A 20,745-nucleotide genomic window follows, 5' to 3' on the forward strand; every position below is an offset into this window, starting at 1 on the left:
GCTCCCCCATCCAAAGAGGCAAAGCCACCCCCTACCTCCCCCACCCAGCCCAGGGCAGCCAGCCGCCTTCCAGAGCCGGTCTCCATGCCACAGGAAGTCTCCAGACACACTGCGGCAGACAGAAGCAGGCGGTGGGGGGGGGAGGGGCCTCCGCACTCCCAAACCCACACCCAGAGCCACCCCACCTAGGGGCACACGTTCCCGCCCACCCCACCCGGTGCTCGGGCCCCAGTCCTGCACCCTCACCGCCCGGAGAATCTGCAGACCCCGACCCCGGCACAGGCAGTGTCCAAATGACACTTGAGAGAGTGAGAGCAGAATCACATGACAGTCTGGGCCACACGCACTTTCTCCCACATGCACAGCCCACACCCCCTGCGCCCCGCCGCGGACCCTGCTAGGCACTCCCGCAGCCGCGGCACGGGGCGGGGGCGGGGGCGGGGGCGGGGGCGGAGGCGGGGCGGGGCGGGGGAGGGGCGGGCGGTCTGGCAGTTGCTGCCAAGGTGGGGGAAGCGCTGACGGTTGGGAAAAGGCCGGTTCGGCCCGGCGGGCGGTTGGGTGTTTACCTTGATGCACCGCGACGCTGCAGCCGTGCCCGTCGCAATAAACCAGCGGGTTCTCGGCCCAGCCTCTCTCGTCTGAGCAAACGCAACAGCCTCCAATCATCTCCTTCATACTATGGGAGACCTCGTCCTCCAGTGACACGGGCCGGTCGCTAGAGACCATCTAAGAGGGAGTTGGGGGGACCATTAAAAAACACAAGCAAGCCAATGAGTGCTTCCCCCCGCACTGCCCTCCGCACCCCGCTCTCTCCCCGGCTCCCCCGCCCGCCCGCCCACCGCTCGGCCGCTCGCTCACTCGGGCTTTGCCGCTCAGTCACTCACGTTCCGCACAGGAGTCAGGAGCCATGTCCTTGCTGACTCCCCCCACCTCCCCTCCACCGCCTCCTCCGCCTCCTCCTCCTCGGCGTCTTCCCTCCCCACCTCCACCCGGCCGCTAACGCTGGCGCCCGAAGAGGGCACACATAATCAAGTAGGCCTCCGCACAGGCGCACTGGGGGGGCTCCCGCTGGGCCTGGGGCAGCGAGGGAGGGGAAGAGGGCTGCGCTTCCTCCTCCAAGCGTCACTCGGCGTGCGCGCCCGCCCTGCGGCCGGCGTGAGGGAGGCGGCCGGGAGAGGCGAGGCCTGCGTGCGCGCCGCCGCGTCCGGCCGCCCGGACCGGCCTCTCTCTCTCGGGCCCGTTCCCCTCCCCCACGCAGCTTGCGGCCGCCGAGGTGTGCCTGGGGTCCGGGCGCGTGGAGCCGGCGGCGCGCCGAGGCCGGAACGAGTCAACGGGAGGGCGCGGGGCCGCGCACGCGGGGGCGGGGACGTTGGGGCCGCCCTCTGCAGCATCGGTCTCGCGGGCTGCGTACGCGCGTCGGGAAGAGGCACTGGAGGGAGGAGATGCGGAGGGGAGGCGGATGCTGAGGGCCGGGAGGGGGTTTTGTTAGAGTAGCTCCAGGGAACTCCCGGGGGCATTTCCCTGCGCTGGGAACCTACCTGACGGCCTTTTCCTCGAGAACTGGCCGGTGGTAACAATGGTTGGGAGAGTATGCCAGCTTCCATGAAGGGTGTAATGAAGCATGGCTTCCTGCAGTTGGCCGCGCTTAGTACTGCCGCAGCCCCTCCACCCATTAAATTCACATCCTGGATTCTTCCCAAAGTTCACCCAGTGGAAGTGTTACCAGATATGCCGCCCATTTACACAGCACATTGGCCCCAGTGACAAATGAAAGAGCATCACAGGTCAAATGCATGTGTTAGGGTTATACTCCTAGAGGGAACCCCAAGACTACTGGAGTTTGCAGTATAGGAATATAAATGGTTATCAGGAATTAGCACTATAATGTGATCTGGAAAATACACAATACTCGATGAAGGAACCCAAGTTCTCCTAGTCTGTCACCAAAAGATAATTAACACCGTAAGACAGTAGAGTTCGGTTTTGATTGATCAGACTCTTCTCCAAATTTACTCTTGGAAATGTGAGGTCATTTAAGTGGCAGAAAGATAGGAGCTCCCTTCTCCCAAACAAAATGGATTAGGCCTATCTACATAGATTAATTAGCTAGATTCTGAGCAATTTTTAAGCTGTAAAATCTTTCTGTCACCTTTTTCCTTTTGGATCCATGTAAACTCACTTTTGATTTTAAGCAAAAAAAGTCTATTATAAAAGTTTAGCATGAAATAGGAATTACAGATAGATTGTTTAGATGACAAACAGTTACAAGGCAAATTCGTGGTTAATAACTTGTAGGTACAAAATGGTTTCTCAGGAATTAGCAATATAATGTGATGATCTGGAAAATGCACTTAGACAATGCTAAAGGATGGAGGAAGCTAGGTTCTCTTAGTCAGTCACCAGAAAATAATATAATGATTTAAGCTTTAAAAGCATGCCAAATGTTCTCATAAAAAAGAAAGAAAAGATGGTAACTGAGCTATTTTTTCTATTTCAAATTAATTGCTGGGAATCTCTTTTTTAAAATGAGATACAATTTAATGCAAGCGTGTATTTGCAAATATATTCAAATGTTTTAAAAACAAGTGAAATATCTACAGTACTAGAAATCTACCAAAGCTTACCATAGGGAGAAATGTACACTAAAGAGACAGGGATGAGGGTGTAGAAAAAGACACGCGAATATTTAATTTATTAATGCATTTAGAAAAGGTGACTACAGGATTACATATATATGTACTATATATATATATATAAACTGTAAGGTTTTAGGGGCAATATGGAAACAATGAATTTCTGGGCCTGTGATAATTATGTTCTCAAAAAGTATTTAAATTTATAAAACTAAAATGTCCTTCAAATAAAAGTATACTGGTTTATGTATCTTTACACTATATTTTATCTTTACCCTTATACAAAGGATACCAGTTCAATATTCAATTCCTGCTCTGACTCCAATGCAAAGTAATTTTGAGTTAAAATCAATGTGAAGTTTCCCTTTCCAAACACTGCAATCAAGCCTTATTGCACTAAATTATTTTAAAAATACATTCATTTTATTTTTAATGCATTAGAGTTTAATTCTTGTGATGGAATTAATTTGTATGTAAAGAAGGATGAGTACCTCACCTTATTCTGTAACACTTAATAAAAGAAATGTAGGTTAAACACTTTTATACAAATCGAAATGGAAAAACAAAACAAAATTTGTCATTCATTAGAGTTTTTGAAATTTTTAAAAATAGGGGAAATACAATGTTTGATAGCAGGCCTGTATATAAATATCAGTATCTCAAAGAGTAACCTTGCTAAAGAAGTATAAATGCATAAATGTTGACAAAATATAATTCAAATTATATAAAACTGAATTTAACATGTTGAGTTTTGAAAATGATAAAAACATAATGGGTATAAATAGACCATTTTCATTTTAACTCACATACTAAGCATTGAACTTTTATGTTATATATCTGAAGTACAATACTTGGTATATTTCTATAAAATAGTAAGTGAAAAGGAAGAATGACAGAATGAAACAGTTCAAATATACAGTGAATTATTTATTAATTCAGTAAATATTTATTGAACATTTACCGTGTGCCAGGAACAGTTTTGAATACAGGGAATATAGAAATGAGAAAGTTGTATTTGTCCTCTACAAGATACATATATACATTCATATATATATATATGTGACAGTTGGCTGAATATACTAATTCTCATATCTCAAAATATATGACTTGCAATTAAATTGTCAGAATTATTAAAGTTCAAGTAAACTTTTACAAATACATAGTTCAGAAAAAGTAATAAATTACCATGAGATTTATAGAAAATCTTCATAGAAAAGGACAATTTCGATCTTAAAATAATGTTACCCTTTAAATCTAATTCCCAAAATATCCAAGTATATCCAGTACCTGCAGAATTAAACAAAAGCCTATTGTATCTATTATTATTCTCCACATAACAGCCACTAAGAGTACTGGCTCATCTATTTCTCTAAACTGATCATCTGAGGCAAACCACAAAAAACTCAACCAAAGTATTTTATGATGTAACCTCTAACCCTACTATAATGGGAAAATGTATTTTCACTCTGTGGGTAATATATCTTCTTATAATTTTCTTTAGTCCCTAACGTAGGCACCAAATTTTTGAATTTGCTTTTCCATAATCATTTACCTAAGTAAAAACTGTGAAAGAAATATTTAAAACTACATTTGTTCATAGGTTAACATTGTTCATATTTATCTCCTTTTCAAATTGAAGTTTTATTTGCCTTTTGTTTGTGCATATTTTGTCTATTAGACTCATTGTTAAAGACTCACATGTCTATAAGGTACAGGAACTGAGATGTATTTCTGCAATGCTAAGACTATATATGCTTTTCTTAGCTCAGATGCTTGACTTCACAAAGTGTTTAAAATTCTATAGTGGTTCTGATGCTAATTTTTTTTAAAAAATAGAATTAATGTATTACTAAACCTTGTTGGAAACTATAATCTTGTTTTGAAATAAATTAGTTGGAAAACTCAAAAAGTCAATTTCTTATTATCTGTACAGACTTTCAGATATGGCCTGTTTAATATAAAATTTTATAAAATTTGAGTGAAATTGTGTTTTGCTCATTTGGTACCCAAGAGTTTTTACCTTTTATGTGAAAACTTTATCATAAGCAATATATATTTATTCTACCTTGATTAAAATATTGAAATATTTCTGAAACTAATTCTGTTAATTCCCTTACCATGAGTTTTGTTTCTTTACAGATGCGAACCTACACAAGATACCTTTAAGTATCAAATATTTGAGATTTCATTAAAGGGCATTCATTTCAATTATGTTTTCAGTTGAGATTCTATTAATGGCTTTCGAAAGATTCCATTTAATGAAGCATATTAGTCTTACTAGGTGATTTTTTTTTTTAACTTGTAATAGTGCCTAACAAGTATCTTGTACGTAGTAGGTCCACAATAACATTTGTTTAATGTACAATATTGGTGTTTAAAAGCTAATTGTAGCCTGGGCTTTATCCTTCAGGGCAGAATAAAGCAAGACTTTATTTTACATGTACAATTGAACTAAAATTTCTAAATAATGATCAACAGAAATTTTCAGTTACATTGGCTTCTTTAAAGATTTTCAACAATTGGAATTAATATACCTGAAGAGTTTTTATTTTATTTACCAGATATTTTAGAATTGTCTACATCTGACTAGACTTAAAATGCTAACCACCTTTTCATATATAAAAGTCACTACTGTATTACAAAATAGATTCTTAGAATCAATTGTATTTAATATTATTGTTAGATACACTTATTTTTTGCAGTTTAATTAGGTAATTTTTATTTAAAATATTTTTTAAGAATCAAGGTATAATATTTACTTTAAAAGCTCTGGTTTAGTTAATCTTGTTTTTGGCTTGGGAGCTAGCTATTCCTTTTGCTATAAAATTGATATTAATTAGTTGTATTTACATTTTGAGGGTACAATACCACGTAATTACCAGTAAAAAACAATATCTTGAAAATGCCTTTAGCTCTTCTAGGTGTTACATAAACCCCAAACATTTAATACTTGAACCGTTTTTTTTTTTTTTTTTTTTTTTTTTCTGTGATGCAATAATATTTAACTATGTTACACTTTGACTTTTTAGGATATGGTCAATATAAAGTAATAGTAGGACTATAAGGTCCATGGTCCACTTTTTCTTGACACTGAAGATTTGCATCCCTGTTATAATTAAAGTGTAATTAAAGTGACATATTTAGGTATCTGTTTATAGAATACAATAAGATTACCATTCTGGACTTGGAAAGAGGAAAATCAGTTTTTGAAATGGAGGAGAATCTTAAAATAAATGAAACATCCAGAAATGAAAAAAGAGAGGAAGAAGAAATTAAACCGAATTGCTAAATAGTATTTGGACCATAGGAAGTCACTTTTTAAGATTTAAATGTTTTCCTCTTTGAAAGGGGCCACTGCTTACCAAATTCAGAAACAAGTCCAAGAATATGTTAATTAAGTGCATTGTGTCCCAGAAAGAATGAGTTTGACAAATTCATTTTTTATTCCTTCAATTAACAAACTATTTGTCTAATACATCTTAGATTTTTAAAAATCTACAATGTATATTTACCTTTTGAAATTGTACAGTACTAGTGCCAACTACCAACACAGCCCCATAGGGTGAATCTTATGAAGCTTAGCATTTCTGGCGAATTCAACACACAAGCCTCCAATCACTTTTTGTCAGTCTTACTTTACAGTGGCGATTGAGAGCCAGAATGTAGGTAATTTCTATATGGTGTCACTCTAGCCCAATTTAAAAAGCAATGATTTTTCGTGTAAGCTTAAATGCAAAATATGACAGGATATTAAAGAAGGGTATCACGAAGACTGACCAGGAATGCTACATGTCCCTCCATCCTACCCCCATCATGCCCTTTTTCCTGCCCATTTATTGTTTTTCTCACAAGTGTACCCTGTCTTGTAACTTTTTTTTTTTAACTTTAAATGGAACAAATACCTGAAAATAAAAAGATGAAAAAAGGTACACCTTCTATCAACTAAAAGGGGGATGGGGGTGGGGGTGGTAAACTTGTAAAGCTATTCTAAATATTCAAAGGCTTATACAAAAATGTAAATTGAATATAAGAGGTTGGGAGGAACTATGGGGAAATGAGTGTGGAACTGAAAGAACAAGAAATACTTAATTTTCAACCCCAATTTTTTTTTCTCTGTTTGAACCTTTCCTTAGCTACTTTCAAATGACTTCTTACATAAGAATTTATGTCTGAACCTCAAAAGAACTAAATGATTTCCATGAGGAAATGCAAGTTTAAAAATATAACCCCCAAAATGAAAGTATTAAAATGCAAACAACTTCTATAACATTTCAAAGGTAAAATCACAACCGTCACTACCTTTAACTGACTCTTAAGGGGTCTTTTCTAACTTGTTATTTATGAACATCATCTATTAACTTCTTTCTTCTAATTCAAAACTTGTCAAATGATGCTTTCATGATGACATGTAAATATAATATTCCATTAGAGATCAATTCTAATTGGTTTTTAAAAATCCACCTTGGGAAACACCGTTGCATAAAACAAGCTCATAATGAGTATTTTAGAAGGAATTTCCGCAACGTCTATTATAAATCTAAGTCAAAATTACTCTCTTATCCTAGCATGGTTTGGGCCAGAGAACTGAAATTATTTCTTCAGGAGCTTTCACGCACGATGACTTTGGTCTTGTCTGCAAGACTCGAGCGCACTTGTTGGAAATCTTCATTTTTAAAAACTGTGACGTTTGCCAGAAATATTTTTCCCCACATGCCTGACAAAGGAAAACAAGCAGAGTTTCATAGACTGGGTTGCAATTCTTTCTTTCCATAAGGTGATTTAAGGCACATTGACGCTTTTCCCTTTTGAGAATTCAATGTTATTTTGAAAATGTATTTCACGTTAAGAAATCAAGACCTTTTTGGTTAGGACTAGCTCAGCTCTCCCTTTTAAAATTGGGCTCTTGGGTACAACAAAGAGCTGAGTAATCACAAATAGGGATAGCGAAACGTGCTTTCCGAACTCCTTGAACCCTGACACTCATTTTGCAATCCATACGTTTAAAGAGCTTTCAAATATTTATATGGACCAGCTCTAACTTTCTAGATCCTGAAAAAAAATCGTCCACATTTGTCGCTTATCTGTCACACTTGACAGACACATCGAGCTGCTTTCCCTTCTAACGTGACTTGGCAGGCTTGCCCAGCTTCCCTCAATTTAGCGGCACGTAGTAGGCCTTTCTAAGAGGTCTTCAGTTGGGAACCTCTGGCTGGTCGAGTCCGATCGTAAAACTTGCGGCCCCCGCCCGGCCCTTAGTCTTTTGGAGTTCGGGGAGGCGCAGGGTGGGGGTCGGGTCGAGCCGCAGGACCCCTCCCACGGGAAGGACGAGCTGGCCGCGCTGCTGCGCGAGGGCCGAACAATGGGGGCGGACGGGCGCCTAGAGCCGGGTCCCGCTTCCTCCGCCACGCCGGCCACGCCGGCCACGCCGGCCGCGCGCCCGCCCCCCTCTTACAGACCCTCCCGTCCGGGTTTTCCCGCTCGCCGGGCTTGCGGCGTCTCCATTCCGCTGCCGGCCGCCGGCCCGCGGCCCGCGGTCTGGCCTGGTGCTCGCCTCGCGGCCACCCCCCTCGGCCGCTTCCCCTCGCGCCCGGCCCCTCCTCTCCCAACTGCGACCCCAATGCGCTTTTTTCGGCGGCTCCAGCCCTCGCTGCGGCCTTCTTCCGCTATTTTTTGAACGTATTTTTACAATTTCCCCCTCGATTTTCAGAAGTGGTTGAGAAATCTCACTTCCAGTCATGTTGATTTGGCTATTTTCCTCCGGAAAAGATTCCTCAGGAAATCGCAAATTTAGAAAGAAATACAGCAAAATCCAAGAAAGCCTTAAACCTTAAATACAACTCTCGCATCAAAAATAAAGGCCACGTTATGTTGTCTAAAACCTGCAAAAGAACTATCCCTTCTCTTTTATTTCCTCCTTTAAATACTGTTAAACTCTCCGCCGCCTGCCTTCTGACGAGAGGGCAGAGGATGTGTCCGGCAGCACGCAGCAAATCAGAGGTTTTATCTTACGCCTCCTGGGACGGGAAAAAAGTGGAAGGTGAACGAGGGAGCTTCCAGGGCAGAAAAGCAACACAATTCGCTGGGGAGGGCCGCCGGGCCAGGGGGGCCCGGCGCGCGGGGGCGCTAGGGCCCGCCGGCTCCGGGCAGGGGAGCGGGTCCGCAGAGGGTAGGAGTTTTAAATAGCGGGGGCTGGGAGGCTGGGGGCTCGCGCATGACGATACTTTCCAAGAAAGGACGGGGCAGCGGTGGACTTTACTTGGCTGTCTCATCTCACACACCCCCATCCAAGAAAAAAAAGAAAGTTGGAGGGAGGCGGGGAGAACAGCCATCCCTATTTCCTCCCCACGACTCCGTGGAAGGGTTGGGGCTGCGGCCCGCAGGGGCGCGGGACTGGGCGGACCAATAGCAGTCAACAGGTCCAGGCCTCGGAGCGCACGGCGGCCCGTCCCCCTCTGCCTCCGCGCAGTCCCCTCCGCCCCCGCAGGCCCGGCAGGGGAGGCCCGGCTCTCCACTCCCCGCCCCGCCCGGCCTGGCCGCGGTCGGCTCCGCTGGGCCCGGGGGTGGGGGTGGGGCGGGGGTTCCCTGCCGGAGAATCCTCCCGCGAGGCTGGCGACTGGGGGGAGGGGAGGAACCCGGGAATGGAGGATTAGGAAGGACTCGAGCTCGGCACGAGCGCGGCCCGCGCGAGGCATCCTGGGTAAAAAGTGGCCGCGCGGCACCGGGAGAGCGCGGAGGAGCCGGGGTCAGAGGTCAGGGCCCTGGAGCCCCTCGTGCAGAACCCCCCACGTGAACGCAGCGAGCAGGAGGAACCTTTTTGTTTTCGACCGCGCCAGCATGCTCCCCTTTTGACCAAGCTGCTTTTCCCGGTCTGCTGGAGGAAAGAGCTCCATCGCGGATCTCCTAACCCCTCCCCACCCCCTCCACCACCAACACACATCTCAACTCTACCCTTCCTCTCAACTCTCATCCCAGCCCCCCGTACAGAGCTTGCAATAACGCAGTAAATTTGCTTTAACAACAAGTGGGGGTGGTTGCATTTACTCCTCCCTCTCATTTCTCCTCCCCCTCCTCTTGCTGCGGCTCTTGACACTACTACAAACCAGGACTATAAACATAAACATGTGTCACTGTAACAGGGCAGGTAATATACGGATTTTGAGGTGGGGTGGACCGACGGGGCTTGGTCGACGCTTGGGGGGCAGTAAAAAATCATGTTTCACGTGTTCTACGGCTTTGGGGAATCCCACCCCCCCCCACACACACACACACACGCCTATCCATTTATATAATGCCGAGGGCACTCGGTCACTTTTTCAGCCACGCAGACCCACAAAGGCAAGCTTGCCGATAGCCAGGGTACCCCAAAGCAAATACATTGAAATACGAATCCCTCTCTTTTCTCAGCCACCGCTGCCATTTCTTCGATTAGCAAACAGTAGCGTCAATAGTTGAATCCTCTTTCCCTTTAAAGTACTCTTTTCCTGATGCCAATAGAGCTATTTCTGGACCTAAATTATACACCGCTTCGTTCCCACCGACAATACCTATACATTTTGCACACAGAAACCCCTTTAAACAGCAATAAAGGCTATTTAAATGACTGAGTTCGAAATCTAGATGCATAGGCTGTTTCTTGGGCTTTGCCTTCATGCATTTAGCAACTTCTGCTGCAAGTTCCTGAGACTGGCCCTGTGGAGGTTCGCCACAGCAAGTCTTTATTATTATTATTATTATTTAGTCTATATTTACACTGCCTCTCAACTTTTATTCTTAGTTCAACAAGCCTAGCAACAACTACTACTTAAGTAGAGTACAGCGAATCCCCTCACGAGCTTTTTGGCAAGAAAGGGAGGGAGATACAGAAAATGTTCAGATGGGGAAGTGGTTCCCTTTGTTCTTTCATTGTTTCTCCAGAACTGGTGCATACAAGGACAAACACTTACCTTCTCTTCTTTTTGCTCCAAAAACCAGATGCTCCCATCAGCCTTAAAATACACAATCCACCTTGAAAGTAACTACGAATGTCGGGACAGTTTGTATTCCATTCTTTTTCGCTCTCTGCCCTCTTTTAGCGTAGGATTAAGTTGCCGAGCACGTTGCTGCAAGCTGTAGCCCCCCGCCTTAGTGAATCGGTCACGTTTAGGACCCTCTAAGTCCATCCTAATTCTGCCAGTAGAATTGAGGGTATTGGAGCTCTAAACTTTCAAAAGGAAAGGGGCCTGCAACTCTCCAGAAAACTTACAAATACCCCGAAATTTTTTACCATTGATTTTTGCACCACATTACCGAATAGTATTTGCCAAGAAATATTTCTTCGAGGAGTTGTTTTTTTTTTTTTTTAAATTTTATACTGAGCTATGCATTAGATACATGGAGTAAAAGGCAGGTTTATGTAGGCATTTAGCAGAATGAGCACATTTTCCATAACGTTTGTTGTGCCATGTGTCTTTAAAAACAAAACGCTACCACAACTGAGAAAGAAAGGAAATAGAAGTTTGAATTAAAATGTGAAATAACTTAAAAAGAGAGGTTTACTTGAAATTTATGAGTGTAAAAATTAGTCTTTGAAGTGAAAAGTAATCTTTTCAATGTTAAAAGACTTAATTTTCGCTATAATTCCAAAGGAGATAAGAAATTTTTCTAGTTAGTAGTTAGTGTTTGGTGTCCTGCCTGCCAGGCATTGCTGCCCAAACCTAGTTTAAATCTGATTATGATGTGATTTGCTGATGTCATGAATATGAAATGATACTTGTATATCCATAAATTCGAACTTGTGATGTTTTGATCTCCCGCTTTTTTGTGTGTTCCCAGTAGCTGCAGCAATGGAAGACAGTGATTGGCTCCAGGGCTCCTAGAAGGATTTGGGCTGAAGCCAGGGAAACAGAACCAGAGGATTCCCTTTCCAGGGACGGTCAGGCAGCTCCTGTCTTGTCTTTCTTCTCTCCCCTCCTGGGTGCTCAGGAGCTCAGCATGGCTCCAGCAGCCCATAGGTAGGCCTCAACACTTAGTGTCATCACTTCAGTCTCTACACATGTGGCCTTCGTGTAAAATAAACACAAACTTGGGCAACCCAAACAAATGGTTGTTCTTGAGATTTGCGTATTATTTAATATATAAAGGTTGAACTCTACTTTCTCTGATTTTTCCCCCTACATTCAGGACCAATTGTGAAAGGTCCTAGTGCCTCATAGGAAAATACTACAACAAAACAAGATAATTGGGGGGAAAGGCAGTTGCAGTAGGAATAGTGGCTTTTCTTTGAGAGTATTTAATTGGAATTAAAAGATTCTTGAGCTGTAAACATTCTTTATTTATTCAGCACACATAAGCAGGCATTGTTTTATCACCATCATAATTATGATGTCCTTTAAACTGGCTGATAGCAGGAAAGAGAAGGGAATGTGCCTGCAGATTCATATCAGGTCTCACTCCTTTCTTTCCTTCCCTTCCTCCCTCCCTCCTCTCTGTCTCTACTGCCTCCCCCCATTCCTTCCTTGGTCACTAGGGTCCCCCACAGTCCTTGAGATGAGAAGAGTAGGAAGATTGTGGCCTAACCATTTCTTACATCATGAAAAGTAATTTGTACCACACTCTAATGTGATGCAATAACCTCCTCATCTCCTGTTTATAACTGCTTTTTAACTTGCAATATGTGTTATCTGAAGAGTTGCCTATTGCTCACCTGTGTAAAAATCTCATCCACTAGGGTTTCCTGCTTTACCTTTGTCTCCCTTAGAAAGCACACTCTTTGGGCTTTTTCAGAACAAAGCCTCACAAAACCCCTTTACCTCCAAGGATTTGCAAATTTATAAAGGCTGCATTGAATTCAGGATGGGTCAGGGGGCAAAAAAAGGGTAGAAGGTCACTGCATTTTGATTATGGGTCAGTGGACAACATGGCACAACTCTGCGTCCCAAACTTCTGTTCAAGACAGGATTTTCAAATGCCTAAGAACAGAAGGATGGCCCCTTTGGAAGACTTGCCCCTCATATGTTTGAATGAGACCAAAAAAAAAAAAAAAAAAAAAAAATTAAGGAAAATATATTGTTATAATTTAAGTTATTCTTCATTTTAGCCATTTCATCTTTCTCCATTCCCATTTTCTTCCCCCAAAAGCAGAGGTGTGATATTACACAAGTATAACTAAGAAACTGTTGAGATTTTATTGTCCTATATCCTCCACTAATTCACCATATGAGACTTTATTGCTATTTTAGACTTCATATTATAAATAATATACATACTTTTAGTTATTAGTATAAGGGATTTTTTTTTCTTTTAGTCAGTATACTTACATTGTTGAGGCCTTTGAGATGTTCCTTACTCTTTTCTGTCTGAATTCACTTTGAACAAAATGTGTCCAGCAATCACTAAAACAAAATGTATATGGTGAAGAGTTAGGTGGTGGGGTGGGGGTGTGTGTGATCCTCATTTAAATTATGTATGTATGGGTGAGAGAGCTTGGAAGGAAAAGGATTATTTTAATGCTCTTCAATACTTTAATTATATGACAGTTGTAGTGCAGAAATGCAAAAAGTACTCTTAGGTTTTCCTTCAGGTTTTCAAAAGAACTTTCCCCATTAGTAAACTACTCCTGCAAATTGCTATTGCATTTCCCAGCTAACCATTTAAAAGACTGTAAATGCCGTGTGCATTACTTCGCTCCAGAGGAAAGAGGTCAGACTGAATTGCTATGGTATTTAAACATAAAATACAGGGAAAATAAATCAAAATAGAGCATCTGAAGGTAAATTTAGTACATTCATATGGTATAAGTAAAGACAAATATGTTCAGATCTTCATAGTCCATCACTTAAAAACTGAAAGTGCTGATTTTTTACAATAAATGCAGAAGTAAGTGGACATTAAGAATATATTTCAATCTGTATTGTTACAGAGGGTTTTCCTTGAGTAAGCAGCTTTGTTTTCAAAACTAAAATACTTTTTATAATAGCATGTAGATTATGCATTCCTTACTGAGCAAAGGATCACATTTAATTAACAAACTCAATGCATATCACATATATGCCTAAATTCACAATAATTCCCTGGACTTACAGAGATGGATGTATACATAAATGTTAATTTGGGCATATTCATCCACATATGCACATACATTATAGAAACATAGAAGTTGATATATTCTTTCTTTAAAAAGAATTTGAATACAGTCCATCATCTGAATTGGGTTCATCTTTGATTGTAGAGGCAGCTGACATGGTCAACAAATCTATCAAAGAAACCCCCTGGCTTTTGAAGAATAGTACTTTATACATCTGGATCTGCACATCCAGGCAAAGTAAGTAAATTATTGCATAACTTTAAGCATAATTGATAACAGACACCTTTAATTTTTCATCCCCATTCTTTTGGCCAGCTTTCGCATTAATAATCTAAGCCATAAATGTTGGTAGCTATTGATCGAAATCCCCGGTGTGCATGCAAATCCATCTTAAAGTCCCCTGCCTTTCATGTGTGAGCGCTCAGGGGCCTCTGCTAGATCTTTTTATCGGGATCGACCCCCAATGTGCCTGGAGAAGACCCCGGATATGCAACGTGTGCTGATGGCCACAAGAAAGCTGTCTGTCACATTCCGTGTGTGTGTGTGCGCGCGCGCGCGCGCATGTGTGTGTGTACACACATGCAGGAGCACCAGTGCTAGAGCCTTCACACACACACACACACACACACACAAATGATGGGAAGTTAAGGGAACAAAAGAATGTATTAGACAAGAAAAAAGATGTGTAATAGGAGTATTAAAAATGTATAAGTGTAAAGGTGTCTGAGTGCACATACAGAGACTCTGCATAAATAGTATATATAGATGCATATCCCAAATTGCTTGGTCTTTATTTTTCTCTAATTGTCCCAACAGATTAATACCTACAGTTTAAGAAAATATTTAATATTCTACTAGTTTTGAAAGCCACATATATTGCCAGTAATTTAAAGATGGAAAGAGAGGAAGGGAAAGGAGAAGGTAAATTTGAAATGATTACTAAATTATGTTACTATGTGCAGGAGGAATAGAAGTGTGTTTGTGTGTGTGTGTGTGCACGCGCATGTGTGTGTGTAAACCTAAACAAGAATCAAGAACAACTAAAACTACCTGCCCTCCCCATAAAAAAATGACTCTCTAGCAATCTTTTGTAATATCTTCTCAAAGACCCTTTTGAGTTTACTATTTCTTAGCTGTTTGACTCTGGTCTAAATCTCAAAGCTGGGGGAGGGGGGAATGGGCGGGGGTGGGGGGGGGAGGGAGAGGGCTGGCAGTATATAAGTGCATCAGGAGGAATTTTAAAACGACATTATTGTCGCTGGCAATAGACTCTGGTCATTCTGTTTTAAAAAACAAACACCAGCATCTGCTTTTCCTGGAAACTTCGCTTTCTGTTTAAACCTTGTGCATTTTGCCTCCTGTGAAAGTGAAAGAGAAAAACGCGGTGTGATAGATCCAGATGCAAAAGAAAGCCAACTCGGTGGATGGTATTAGCTGTGACGAGGCATTGTTCATTGCTGCCTCTCGGTTACGTTTAAAGCCTGAAATATCACGAGATCCATTCAATGATCCTTCCCTCATTCAAGGGACAAAAATGTAATTTGCTGTAGCTCTGATTTCTTGGATGGAAATGCTAGCCTTAGATTTCAAAGGCAAGAACTAGACATCGCGGTTTGTACACACATTGATTAAGTTGAAGAGCGGCGATTACATCTGTGCTGAGTGCAACAGTAGTCCAGGACTGACTTTTCAAATCCCAACCTCCTGAGTTAGAGACTCTCTTAAATAGACTTCCTTAATTTCCGGATGTACTTCTTGAAATTCCCAATTCTCTTCAAAATTCCTGGGAAATTACAAGGAAGATGAGGGTGGGGGTGGGGAACTATGGCTGAGACTTCATCTTGTCAAGCAAACTACCTTTTTGTGTCTGATTCCTGATTTGGTTTTGGTGTTAGTGTTTGTTTGTTTGTTTGCCATACCTGCTCCTGTTAGCCAGACTAGAGCAGGGAAGTTGGAACTTTTGAATGTGAAGAAAGAAATTATTGTGCAATTTTTTTCTTGCAGGCTCAGAAATATCCGTTTATTCTTTAACCACACGGATGTGTCTATTTTTGGAGGAAGAAGGAAACATATAAATGCCTGGGTTGCATTTATGCTGTAGTTGCAAACACCGAACAGTTAAGAAGATTTTGCCGAATTTTGCAAAGGAGCCAACAAACCGCCTTGGGATTCTGGTAATAAAAGTGGAAAGAACCTTGCTCTCGTTTGGCAATAATTTTGGACATCCTTGAAAACGACAGCAAACTATGCCTTAATTTGACTAAGAAGAGGTTAAACCATATTGGTATTCATCCAAAGTGATTTTGTTGAAGCAGATGCTTGGCTTTCATGGAAAAAATGGGAGTTGTGGAAGATTCACCTAAACTACCAACCAAAAGCATCACAGACCAATGAAATAGCCTGCAACTTACATCAGCACTTTCTTTTCATTGTTGTTACGTAAAACCTCTGGAAGCACCTTGGGCGTTTTACATTTTCTTTGCTGCAGAAGGAAGCAATCTACTCCCTGGAATTCTGATCTGTCGTGAACAGGACCCTGGCAAAGGCTGTGTTGGGGACTCTTGGACATCCCGCCTACAATCCAGCCTGGTTAATTGTGAAAAGTGTACACATTTCTGGCTTATCTATGCTTTGTTATGGGTCTGACGTGAAACTACCTCCTCCCCACCCCACCCCCCAGCAGAAAACCGAAATCCAGTTGAATTGTTACAGTGTTTCGGAGCTGGAGCCTTGAACTGTTTCCTTGGTCAAATAACTTTGTTTCTGGTTATAAAAAGGCATTTCAGGGGGGAAAAAAAAAAAGGAAAATCGAGAGAAATTCCAAACGTAAGTCTGTGTTGGGGGGGTTCACCGCGCGGTTTAACTTTGGAGCTCGCAGCCGGTCTCCTTCCCCACTCCCATAAGGGAAATACCAGGCTATTCTGCACATTTTCGCTTAAGCTCCATTTTCCAAAGGAAAAGGGGGTGGGGTATATCTATTTGGACTGGATAATGTTTTAAAAATGCTTTTCTCTGAAACGGTAATAGCTGTATCGGTAAAATGCAAATAAAGCAAAAATAGGCAATATTTCTTTAAAGGGGAATATACGTGTTTTTTTTTTTTTTTTTTTTTTTTTTTTTTTTTTTTTTTTTTTAAAGCCTACACACACTGCTTCTGATGAAGTCTGTGAGTCAGGCTGTTTCTGAGCTCCGATAGTTTAATGGAAAGATTTATATACCGACTGTATTATTTACTTTGGGAGGGGAGGTGGCAGTATAAGGGTATGCTAATTAGTAGGAGATTTTGGGGGGAAGGGGTGGAATATCAATTTTTATTGCATCACCTGTCAGGAGTGTCCAATCAGCGTTGGCTTTAGGGGAATTAATTGATGAAGGTGTCTCCGGACGAGCTCACTTCACTCTGTCATTTTATTTGTAGCTAAAGCAGCGGCGGGAATAGCAGCTGCATTTCTTTTCTCTTTCTCCCTTCACATTCCATTATCATAGTGCTCCAATGGAGAAGGAATAGAGGGGCCCAGGTACTGATCTGCATCGAGGACTCAGAGCAACACACTGGCAGATCAGGAACCGGATGGTTTTTTCCCTCTTTTTAAAAAAAAAACGAAAAAAAAAAAAAAAAAAGCAAGAATCAAGTCAGTGTAATTTCATGGGGTTTTTCCCCCCAATAATTTCGCCTAGAGTTTGGCACTCCCTTCGCCGGGAATAACAGTCTTTGTTATTTTATTAGCAGGATGCCTTGAGACACACGCAGCATCTGGCGGAGGATTAACATACATACATGTGTATGTATGCGTCACGTATATATTTACTGCAAATGGTGGGGATCATTTAGTGCCCGAGATGGGAGACCTGAAGTCAGGTTTTGAAGAGGTGGATGGCGTGAGGCTCGGCTACCTCATCATTAAAGGAAAGCAAATGTTTGCCCTCTCCCAAGTCTTCACAGATCTGCTGAAAAACATCCCGAGGACGACCGTGCACAAGCGCATGGATCATCTGAAAGTGAAAAAGCACCACTGCGATCTGGAAGAGTTGCGGAAACTCAAGGCAATCAACAGCATCGCCTTCCACGCCGCCAAATGCACGCTCATCTCCCGGGAAGACGTGGAAGCTCTCTACACCTCCTGCAAAACCGAGCGTGTCCTCAAGACCAAGCGCAGGAGGGCCGGCCGGGCCCTGGTCACAAAGGCGCCGCCGCCAGAGCGCGCCGCCGCCGCCAGCCCCCGCCCGGGGTTTTGGAAGGACAAGCACCAACTTTGGCGGGGCCTAAGCGGAGCCGCGCGGCCCCTGCCAATCAGCGCGCAGTCCCAGCGCCCCGGCGCCGCCGCTGCGCGCCCCGCCGCCCATCTACCTCAGATTTTTAGCAAATACCCGGGCTCGCACTACCCGGAAATCGTACGCTCGCCTTGCAAACCCCCTCTAAACTATGAAACTGCCCCGCTCCAGGGAAACTACGTCGCCTTTCACTCGGACCCTGCTTATTTTCGGAGCCTTCTGTGCAGCAAGCATCCGGCCGCTGCTGCCGCCGCCGCCGCCGCAGCCGCCGCCGCCGCAGCCGCCGCCGCCGCCTACTACCAGGCGTCGGCTCCTGGGCCCCAGCCCAAGGCGGCGGCGGGCGCCGGAGGCCCGGTGAACCTGACCTACCGGTGCAAGCGCAAACGCGGGGGCTCTAAGGACTGCCTGCTCGCGCCCCACGCTGGCGCCCGGCGCCTGCTGCTGCTGCCCAGATCCTACAAAGCCAAGGCGGCGGCCGCGGCGGCGGCTGCAGCCGCAGCGGCGGCGGCGGCGGCTGCTGGGGCCACTTGCCTGGAGAGGTTTCATCTGGTCAACAGCTTCTGCCCGCCTCCCCATCACCACCACCACCACCACCATCACCACCACCACCACCACCACCACCGGGCCCAGCAGACGCAGCCGAATCACCACCCCCCTCACCACCACCGGCCGCAGCCCCATCTAGGCAGCTTTCCCGAGAGCTGTAGCAGCGACTCCGAGTCCAGTTCCTACTCGGACCATGCAGCCAACGACTCGGATTTTGGCTCCAGTTTGTCCAGTTCCAGCAACTCTGTGTCCTCGGAGGAAGAGGAGGAGGAAGGAGAGGAGGAGGAGGAGGAGGAGGAGGAAGAGGGGGGCAGTGGGGCCTCGGATTCCAGTGAAGTCAGCTCCGAGGAGGAGGACTCGTCCACGGAGTCAGACTCCAGCTCCGGCTCCAGCCAAGTGTCAGTGCAGAGCATCCGTTTCAGGCGCACCAGTTTCTGCAAGCCTCCCAGTGTGCAGGCGCAGGCCAACTTCTTGTACCATCTGGCCTCCGCCGCCGCTGCAACCAAACCCGCTGCTTTCGAGGATGCCGGCAGACTTCCCGACCTCAAGAGTAGTGTCAAAGCGGAGTCGCCAGAGGAGTGGAATCTGCAGAGTTGGGCCCCCAAAGCGTCTCCGGTGTACTGCCCGGCCAGCCTGGGGAGTTGTTTCCCAGAGATAAGGAACGATAGGGTATCTGAGATTACATTCCCACACTCTGAAATTTCCAGTACTGTAAAGAGAACTGACCTGACAATTAACTGCCTGGCAGAGGGGGCCTCTTCACCTAGCCCAAAGACAAACAATGCATTTCCACAACAAAGAATACTCCGAGAGGCTAGGAAATGCCTACAAGCTACTCCTACTACACACTGTGCAGATAACAACACAATAGCTGCTAGGTTCTTAAATAATGATTCTTCAGGAGCAGCAGCAAATTCAGAAAAAGATTCCAAAATCCTTCATTGTCCTGAATTTGCTACGGATTTGCCCTCTTCACAAACTGATCCTAAAGTGGATGCAGCAGCAGTAGCAGCAACTAAAGTGGAGAATCTGTGCACTGACACAGGCGACAAGACATTGTCATTTCTGCACAATATTAAAATCAAAGTAGAAGACAGTAGTGCTAATGAAGAATATGAACCTGATCTTATTACAAATAAGCTAAAGTGCGAGTGCAATGATACAAAGGGTGAGTTTTACAGTGTGACTGAAAATAAAGAGGAGGACGCCTTGTTAACCACAGCCAAGGAAGGTTTTGCATGCCCTGAAAAAGAAACTCCTTCCTTAAATCCACTGGCTCAGAGTCAGGGCCTTTCATGCACTTTAGGTTCTCCAAAACCTGAGGATGGGGAATATAAATTTGGTGCCAGGGTGAGAAAAAATTACCGAACACTAGTACTGGGAAAACGACCTGTCCTTCAGACACCTCCAGTCAAACCAAATTTGAAATCAGCTAGAAGCCCTCGTCCTACAGGTAAAACTGAGACACATGAAGGAACACTGGATGACTTTACAGTTATAAACAGACGCAAAAAGGTAGCCAGCAATGTAGCATCAGCAGTGAAAAGGCCGTTTAATTTCATGGCAAATTTTCCTTGTCCACCATCACTCATTATTGGGAAGGATGGGGACTTGTGGCCAGCGTATTCTTTAAACACCACTAAGGATTCCCAACCTCCTCACAAGGCCCATCCTATATGGAAATGGCAGCTGGGCGGTTCTGCAATACCTCTTCCACCTAGTCACAAATTCAGGAAATTTAATTCATAAAAATGTTTTGGAAGATATTTTCTTGAACCATATTACCTTCCTTTTGTTGTAAACTGCACAGGATGGTTTGTACAAGTCCATTAATGGTGTTACATCCCCTTTGGAGTCCTGGTTTATCGCATTTTGAAGACAGAAATCGGATTACTTTTTTTCCATTGCGGGTTTTTTTTTTTTTTTTTTTTTTTTTTTTTAGTAGGGTGGGGGGGGGGTGGGAGAAGGGTTGGTTTACATACCACAGACTACTTCAGGCTAAAGACTCAAGTAAAACTCAGTTATTATGGTAGAGCTGGAACACTTTACTGTTTCAATACTAATAATGCACCGGTACCTCAATTCAACTGCTACAAATAAATGTCAAAAGGTTGAATAATAAATATTACAATGAGCCATTAAGTTTATGCACTAGATTTCAGATCTGAAAGTGTAACTGTTAATTCAGTGAAAGTTTGTTAGGTTACATGGTTACACAGTGAGGTAGCAAGA

At 43.7% G+C, this 20,745-nt stretch overlaps 2 protein-coding genes across 18 annotated transcripts in view; one reads left to right on the top strand and one right to left on the bottom strand.

Annotated features, from left to right (window-relative positions):
* Positions 1–1,214, bottom strand: part of MLLT10 (MLLT10 histone lysine methyltransferase DOT1L cofactor) — a 175,290-nt gene extending 174,076 nt beyond the window's left edge. For 11 of the 13 annotated variants that reach the window (XR_013758102.1, XR_013758103.1, XM_079106304.1 and 8 more), the window contains exons 1-2: positions 859–935; positions 567–726 (exon numbers count right to left, since the gene is read on the bottom strand). Coding sequence is in view for 11 of the 13 variants with exons in the window: in XM_079106304.1 (XP_078962430.1) it covers positions 567–726 (160 nt within the window). In the remaining 2 variants the exon portion in view is untranslated. Of the gene's footprint in view, positions 1–566; positions 727–858; positions 958–983 lie in introns of those variants that run through there. The other 2 variants (XM_079106308.1, XM_079106307.1) reach the window with 2 other exon arrangements.
* Positions 1,215–9,229: 8,015 nt separating this feature from the next.
* SKIDA1 (SKI/DACH domain containing 1) lies at positions 9,230–20,443 on the top strand. 5 transcript variants are annotated; one of them, XM_079106323.1, is made up of 4 exons: positions 9,230–9,774; positions 11,445–11,623; positions 13,840–13,932; positions 15,700–20,443. In XM_079106323.1, exon 4 carries the CDS (start codon positions 17,536–17,538, stop codon positions 20,260–20,262), a length of 2,727 nt encoding a protein of 908 aa, XP_078962449.1. In that variant the 5' UTR covers positions 9,230–9,774; positions 11,445–11,623; positions 13,840–13,932; positions 15,700–17,535; the 3' UTR covers positions 20,263–20,443. The 5 variants fall into 5 exon arrangements, with proteins under 5 accessions (XP_078962449.1, XP_078962451.1, XP_078962448.1 ...); XM_079106325.1 differs by lacking the exon at positions 9,230–9,774 and having other exon boundaries at positions 10,379–11,623; positions 15,700–16,521; positions 17,423–20,443; XM_079106322.1 differs by lacking the exon at positions 9,230–9,774 and having other exon boundaries at positions 10,379–11,623.
* Positions 20,444–20,745: the final 302 nt, after the last annotated feature.

The sequence above is a fragment of the Sciurus vulgaris genome, assembly GCF_902686455.1.
Source record: "Sciurus vulgaris genome assembly, chromosome: 12".
Classification (NCBI taxonomy): Eukaryota; Metazoa; Chordata; class Mammalia; order Rodentia; family Sciuridae; genus Sciurus; species Sciurus vulgaris.

Excerpts from the sequence above, each read along its gene's own strand:
- SKIDA1 (XM_079106323.1), top strand. The coding sequence starts at position 17,536 with ATGGGAGACCTGAAGTCAGGTTTTGAAGAGGTGGATGGCGTGAGGCTC.